Genomic DNA, 8149 nt, shown 5'->3' with positions numbered 1-8149 from the left:
ATAGGGTACGTAAGCAATTTAGAATTTCTCTAGGTTCAGTCATGATTTTAAAGATGTATGTGTTTTACTAGATCGACGGCCATTGTTCTCTCAAGAAAAAAAGAAGAGAAAAAAAATAAAAATGAACACAATTATCCGGTTAAAACCAATCGACGGCCATTGTTCTCTCAAACACTTGCCGTATGCGTAAGCGTAAATGACGATTACGCCCTCTTAATATTTTCTTTTTACTTTCTTGGTTGGATTAACGCCTTCCAAAGTCCAAATCCATATAGCTCACACTTTGACTCCATTTCCTTCCCACACTCCGATCCGATCACATCAACAATTCTCCGCCGCCGGCCAAAATGCTGCCGCCGGAGCTCCAGTCACGGGCTTTCCGCCCGTACATCTCCTCCTCCGCCAGTGCCCCCTCGTTCGCCACCACCTCCTCCTCGTCCTATAACGGTGACCAAAACCCTAACCCTAGCCCCACATCCTCATCCTATTACGGCGGAGGAGCTGCCAGCAGAAGCCGCCGAGCAAGCTCCTCCATGAAGAATTCCCGATTATCGCCTTCTTCCTTCATCCACAACGCCAGAATGGCAGTCGCTCTCGTTCCAATCGCTGCCTTCCTCCTCGACCTCGGCGGCACACCGGTGGTCGCCACCATCATTGTGGGCCTCATGATTGCTTACATCCTCGATTCTCTCAATTTCAAATCTGGTTCCTTTTTCGCAGTCTGGTTTTCACTCATCGCCGCGCAGATAACTTTCTTCTTCAGCTCTTCTCTTTATTACACCTTCAATTTTATGTTCCTTACTCTCCTTGCTGCATTCACTTGTGCATTGGCGAATTTCTTAATCGGTGTTTGGGTATCTCTTCAGTTCAAATGGATACTGATTGAATATCCCACCATTGTGGTTGCTCTTGAACGCCTCTTGTTCGCTTGTGTTCCGATAATTGCTTCTGCGCTTTTCGCCTGGGCAACTGTTTCCGCAGTTGGGATGATCAACGCTGCTTACTATCTCATGGTTTTTAATTGCATTTTCTACTGGCTTTACTCGATTCCTCGTGTATCCTCGTTCAAATTGAAGCAAGAAGTCAGTTACCATGGAGGTGAGGTTCCTGAAGATAGTTTCATTCTTGGGCACCTTGAGAGTTGTGTGCACACTCTAAACCTCGTTTTCATCCCTTTATTATTCCACATCGCCTCACACTATTTGATCATGTTTTCATCTAGTGCCAATGTTTGCGACTTGTTCCTCCTTTTCTTCGTTCCCTTTCTATTTCAACTGTATGCATCCACGAGAGGGGCTTTATGGTGGGTTACTAAGAATGAGAACCAGTTGCAGAGCATTCGATTTGTCAATGGTGCTTTGGCTTTGGTAGTTGTTGTTGTATGCCTTGAGGTTAGAGTTGTTTTCCATTCATTTGGGCGGTACATTCATGTTCCACCACCGCTGAATTATCTATTTGTCACCATCACCATGCTTGGAGGTGCAGTTGCTGCCGGTACGTATTCTCTTGGTATGGTTTCTGATGCATTCAGCTCATTGGTCTTCACTGCTTTGGCCATCGTTGTTAGTGCTTCTGGAGCGATTGTTGTGGGATTTCCTATCTTGGTATGCATTTCCGAATCCAATTCTTTATAACATGCCCTCATAGTTGACCCATAATGTGATATTTCTTTGGTTAAGGTATTTCCTTTTTTTTTTCATTTTTTTATCTTGTGATAGTTATTGTAATAAGATGAAGAAAGCTTTTAAATGATGTAGTTAAAGCTTGTAGAAAAAGTAAGTCAAGGAATCAATAGACCTGCTAATTAGTTCCTTATGGAAGTAGGCAGATATTTGTAGCACGAGTTCCTTCTCTCATGTAAGAATTCAGTCACTGGCCTAGCTATAAAATTAGTATTTTAGTACTGTCCTTACCCCATTCCTTCATTTGGTCGGGATAGTCTGCCGGTTTCTTGTAATCACTTCTATTTAACTGTGTGCACTAATAGCTTCGCACTCTGAATGTGGTGGGTTTTTCTATAATATCGGCTTTTGAAACTACTGTGAATTCTGCCGCTTTTCACTCTACTTGTGTGTAAACTTCATTCTTTTGGGACCATGCAATATGTTGACTAGATTGGGAAGTTGCATGAGTTTCATTCTGACATAAACTATTTTCAGAGTGCCTGACTTTAATATCATTGATTATTTTCAAGTGGACATGGAGTAGCTAAAATAGTTACCGAGTGAATGCTGATTTGTTTTTCATTTTAATGGCCACCAACTTCTGAAGCAACATATTTTATTGTCATTAAATAACAACATAGTCAAATTATGTCTCCTTTCGTAGCACTCCTGCTTCCATTTTAACAATCTAGTGACTATTAGGGGACCTTCTGTATTATGGTGAATCTTTAACAAACTTAACAAACCTAATTCTTTTGGTCCTCCTTTCAGCTTTACATCATTCAGTCCCTTGTACAATTGATCCAGTTGCCAGCTATGTTTCTGTTGCTTTGTATTTTTAAAAGTTCAGTTGCCTTCTTTCAAATGTTTGATGTATCATGTAGAATTTGCTGTTGTGCAATATTCAGACATAACTTCTTTTTTCTTTTTGAAATAATTACCAAAAAGTCAAAATTTCTAATTTCATTCTTATGCCACTCTTCCCTTCATACGGTATTACTATGAACATTCCACTGAAAATCTATATTCTTCATTTTGCAGTTCCTTCCGCTCCCATCGGTAGCTGGATATTATTTGGCCCGCTTTTTCACAAAGAAGAGTTTGTCATCATACTCTGCATTTGTTGTGCTAGGGAGCTTGATGGTGGGTTGGTTTGTGATGCATAATTATTGGGGGCTTAATATCTGGATAGCAGGCATGTCATTGAAATCCTTCTGTAAGCTTATAGTTGGCAGTGTAATTCTGGCAATGGCAGTTCCTGGTTTAGCTGTTCTTCCGCCACAATTCCGTTTCCTGACTGAAGCTGGGCTAATCAGCCATGCATTGTTGCTGTGCTATATCGAGAATAACTTTTTCAACTATTCAAATGTGTATTATTATGGAATGGATGATGTGATGTATCCAAGTTATATGGTCATAATGACTACATTTGCGGGTCTGGCCATTGTGAGGAGACTTTCCGTGGACCACAGAATTGGATCGAAGGCAGTTTGGGTTCTGATTTGCCTCTACTCCTCAAAGCTATTTATGCTTTTTATGGCATCGAAGACCGTGTTGTGGGTTTCAGCTGTCTTATTATTGGCAGTGTCTCCTCCATTGCTGCTTTATAAGTACTGCCAAAACCTTTTTTCCTTGTGTAAATATTACGTTTTCTATACTGAAACCTAATTAGCTCCATTACCTTGTAGGGATAAATCTAAATCAGCTTCAAAGATGAAACCGTGGCAAGGCTATGCACATGCTGGTGTTGTTGCTTTATCTGTCTGGTTTTGTCGTGAAACGATCTTTGAAGCCCTCCAGTGGTGGAATGGGAGGCCTCCATCTGATGGTTTGCTTTTAGGATCTTGTATCCTCTTGACAGGATTAGCTTGTGTACCAATTGTCGCCATGCACTTTACCCATGTCATGGTACCATTCCTTATTTCCTTTTTTAACTTCATATGTCTGTTACCTCCATAATCTATTTTATGCACGCTAACAGTTACTTAGACGTACTGTTCTAACTATCTTGTGCTTAGTTTTGATTCCGAGGAACCCTTATCAGTCAACATTATTCTGAAAATAGGAGAAGATTTTTAAATTGATCGAATACTTTCAGATATCATTTTTTATTTAGTTTTACTAATTGATATGAGCAAGCATACCTCCCAATCAATCCATGTGACGTGGGTGATGTTCAAGCATACCTCCCAATCAATCCATGTGACGTGGGTGATGTTCATTAGGGACTTATAGTTAAATTGTTTACATTTATTGTACTTTTTTTATGTTCAAATAGTGTAATTTTTACTGTAGTTCAGTGACAACATGTTACCACGAAAACAATATTCTGCAGCATTTTCAAGTATTAATCATCTTAATATTAATCAAAATGACTATATTATTATTTTTTTTATAAAGAGTCCAATTGCTGATTACCATGTTCACTTCGTAATTTTAATTCTTATATCTGACTAGAAGATATTGACAATCCGTCTTTCCAGGCTGCAAAGAGATACTTGGTGTTGGTTGTAGCAACTGGTCTGCTATTCATTCTGATGCAGCCACCAATTCCACTGGCATGGACTTATCACTCTGACGTAATAAGATCTGCTCGTCAATCTACTGACGACATTTCCATATATGGCTTCATGGCATTAAAGCCTACATGGCCATCATGGTTGCTTATTGCAGCAATCCTTCTCAGTCTAGCTGGTGTCACCTCCATTATTCCAATTAAATACATCGTTGAGCTGAGGACATCTTACGCCATTGCTTTGGGAGTTGCTCTTGGAATCTACGTATCTGCAGAGTACTTTCTTCAAGCAGCAATTTTACATGCCCTCATAATTGTTACCATGGTCTGCACTTGTGTATTTGTGGTCTTCACTCATTTACCTTCCGCCTCTAGCACAAAGATTCTCCCTTGGGTATTTGCTCTGATTGTGGCCCTCTTTCCAGTGACTTATTTACTTGAAGGCCAAGTGAGAATTAACAAGAGTTGGCTTGAAGAGAGTGGGGTCGACGATATTGCTGAAGAAGATAGTAAGATTGCAACATTACTTGCTATCGAGGGTGCAAGGACATCCCTTCTTGGTTTGTATGCAGCAATCTTTATGCTTATAGCACTTGAGATAAAGTTTGAGTTGGCTTCACTTATGCGGGAAAAGTTTGCGGAAAGGGGCGGACTTCGACACAGCCAATCAGGTGAAAGCAGTAGCGCAGCTAGCGTTCCTCCGAGGTTGAGATTTATGAATCAGCGAAGGGCATCTACCATGCCAACGTTTACCATCAAAAGGATAGCTGCAGAGGGAGCTTGGATGCCAGCTGTCGGTAATGTTGCCACTGTGATGTGTTTTTCGATATGCCTAATCTTGAATGTTCATCTCAGTGGTGGATCGAACAGTGCTATATTTTTCTTGGCACCTGTACTCTTGCTGCTTAATCAGGACTCGGATTTTTTCGCTGGATTTGGCGATAAGCAGAGGTACTTCCCTGTTACTGTTGCTATATCTGCATATTTGGTGTTAACTGCATTGTACAGTATATGGGAAGATGTATGGCATGGAAATGGTGGCTGGGCTGTTGATATTGGAGGACCTGATTGGATATTTGCAGTCAAGAATTTAGCGCTTCTTGTTCTGACATTCCCAAGTCACATACTTTTCAATAGTTTCGTTTGGAGCTACACAAAACAGGCTGACTCGAGGCCTTTACTCACGATACCCCTCAATCTGCCGTCTGTCATAATGACGGATCTTCTCAAGATTAAGATTTTGGGGCTACTTGGCACTATGTATTCGGTGGCCCAGTATCTAATTTCTAGACGGCAATATTTCTCCGGGTTGAAGTATATTTAGACAGATGTTATATGCATATAACCTTGTTCAATATGTTGTGAGAATTTTTCAGGTGAGATTTGCAAGTTTAGAAAAAGGCTAATTTACCCCTTTTTGTTGATGAACTGAACTGGCACATGAGATTTTTGGTAAGGGCTCAAGTGCATGCTGCACTGGGTTAACTGCTGGAAGTTGTTGCATACAAGTTATAAAAAAAGAACGTTGAAATCATATACTTGTTGCTTGCATTTCTATTTGCATGGTGTATAGTTGATATCGAGCATGCAAGATCAGAACTAGTATCGTTTTCGAAGTGTATTCTCTGTATGGTTGAAGAGTTAGAGTTACTGGTCAATTCATCTCTCAAGTTGATATGCTTTCGCCTTCTACTACGTTATTACTTTTTTTTTCTTTTCTCGTTGAGAAATTCATATCCTGTAAGAAATTGGGGGAGCGTGGGGAAATGGGCAAGATTTGAACCCTAGATCTCTATTCTAAGCTTTCTAATGAGGGTTGGTGTACTACACTATTACTACTCGTCTTTTATTTCCGTTCGTTTGTTTGAATTATTTTTACTATATGATTTTGATCAACTGAATTGTGATAATATAAAAATCCTTTCTTGTTTTGTGTTAAAATTAATGACATTGATTTTGAAGTGAAATCATATAAACTATAAAGTTAAAATCAATTTGAGAATACCAAATGAAAAATACGTTGGAAGACACGAAAATGGAATGTAAAATTGCACTTGGTATTTTTAATCCAATAAAAAACATTAGCAAATTAGAGAAACGTAAAGGTCTGATTTAGAAAAAAAAAAAAAAAAGAAGGAAAAAATTCCATGGGAAGTAATTCTAGCTAAACAAGAAAAAATAAGTCGAAGAAGAGACGAGGAAGGCTGAATGAGCGCAGGTGAGAGAGTGAAGATGCGTGCTTCAGCTTGTACACGAAAGTCGTGTGCTTCAGTTTGTGCATGAAAGTTGTGCGCTTCAGCTGTTTTTCTTTATTCCCCAAATATTGTCAATTTTAAAGTTTTGGTATAATCTTTATTGTATAGATTATATAAATATTGTTTTATGACTTCGGTTTTTAATGTTGATTTTGATCAAATAAATTGTGAAACAGTATGTAGTCAATTTACTAGAACAATACAAATCCCCTTATACTAAAAGACGGCAGATATATGCAAGCCCATTTTTTTTTATTAATTCAAGACCTTTAATATAAAAATACTAATTTACCCTTAATGAAATTCATAGCTAAATAAAAATACAAATCATAAAAAATAATAATAAAAAAAAAATCGGCATTACAACGCCGACTTTGACTTGTAAAGTCGACGTTGTGTCGCCGATGTGGTTAACAAAAATCCGCATTGTGACGCCGATTTTCTTGTACAAAATCAGTCTGGATAAACCGATTTGGGATACCAATGAAATCACACAAAAAAACCAATTTAATCTCAATTTTTTTTTCAAAATCGGCTAAAGCATTGCAACCCAACAAGAAGTAAGCATAGATTAATGTTCATCCACGCATATTTATCAAGAATCGATGCTCGATTAATGTTTTTGAATCGACAAACAAAAGTTTAGTAAAAATGACCTACTTGTTGGTGGTGGTGAGGTGGTGGTGATGGTGCGGTGGAGGTGGTGCGGTGGGTGGATCGCTAGTCGTCGCCAGCGCAGTGTAAGTCTCGCTGGTTGGTGTCTCGGCGGTCTGGCGGCGGTAGTTGTTAGTTATTTTTTTTCTTTTTTCTTTTTTCTTTTTTTATTTTTTATTTTTTTTATTATTTTTTTATTTTTGGTCTTGAACAAATTAAAAATAGGGTTTGTTTGTATTTGTGTATTATTTATTGATAAGTGTATATTCGTCATCTTTGGTCTTGATGTAATAAAATTAGATTAATTTACGGGTCTGAACTAATAAACCTCTTTATGTGGGTTGGAGCTAATAAAAAAATGGCATTGCATATATTCGCCGCCATACTAAAAACAACCCAATTTGCGGAATCACAACCAATTTTTTTATACAAAGATATTAAAATAGGAATTCCAAAAATTGCAAAAATATCGTTTTGATAGTCTAAACGACGTCAGGTCATCAAAATCCGACGTGCATCAGAGAGCAAATTTGGTGACTATAGATCGCTCCGTTTTGCTTCAAATAAAGTTAGTATCGCCAGTGGCGAAGCCGGGGTTTCATCATTTAAGGGTTTGGAGGCAGTGCCACCTAAAAAAAATTAGGTTTTTTTTTTTTTTTTTTGACAAAAACCAGAAGATAGGCAAAGAGAAACTTATGATTTTTTTGCATTAATTTAGATTTTGGGTGGTCTAAATAATTTAGATTTCGAGTGGACTAAATAATAAAAAAATGGTGATTTGACAAATATATAGGTGTATAGTGGAAATATTTTCGATTAGTGTTGACTTGAGTCCATCCTTACCCAATGATGAACTCGTCTACAGTTCCAAGTCACAATCCGTAACTTCCTTATCTTATTTGTTAAAACTCATTTATTATCTTTCTTTGTTTTTTTTTTCAACTAAAAATATTTAATTTTACTTTTTTATATAAAACTATAAGGTTCAAATATTATAGGAGCATAATACAAAGACAATAAATCACATATTCATATATAATAGTAAAAAAATATTAAAATTT

The 8149-nt window shown here is 37.8% G+C and overlaps 1 protein-coding gene across 1 annotated transcript; it reads left to right on the top strand.

Moving 5' to 3' along the window:
- NEF1 (no exine formation 1) lies at positions 1 to 5854 on the top strand. The gene is made up of 4 exons (XM_012992666.2): positions 1 to 1604; positions 2706 to 3274; positions 3353 to 3572; positions 4148 to 5854. Exons 1-4 carry the CDS (start codon positions 348 to 350, stop codon positions 5501 to 5503), a joined length of 3402 nt encoding a protein of 1133 aa, XP_012848120.2. The 5' UTR covers positions 1 to 347; the 3' UTR covers positions 5504 to 5854.
- Positions 5855 to 8149: the final 2295 nt, after the last annotated feature.

Source organism: Erythranthe guttata, chromosome 11, assembly GCF_056151865.1.
Source record: "Erythranthe guttata isolate IM_541 chromosome 11, IM_541, whole genome shotgun sequence".
In the NCBI taxonomy this organism is placed as follows: Eukaryota; Viridiplantae; Streptophyta; class Magnoliopsida; order Lamiales; family Phrymaceae; genus Erythranthe; species Erythranthe guttata.
This window is presented reverse-complemented; position numbering and strand designations above follow the sequence as displayed.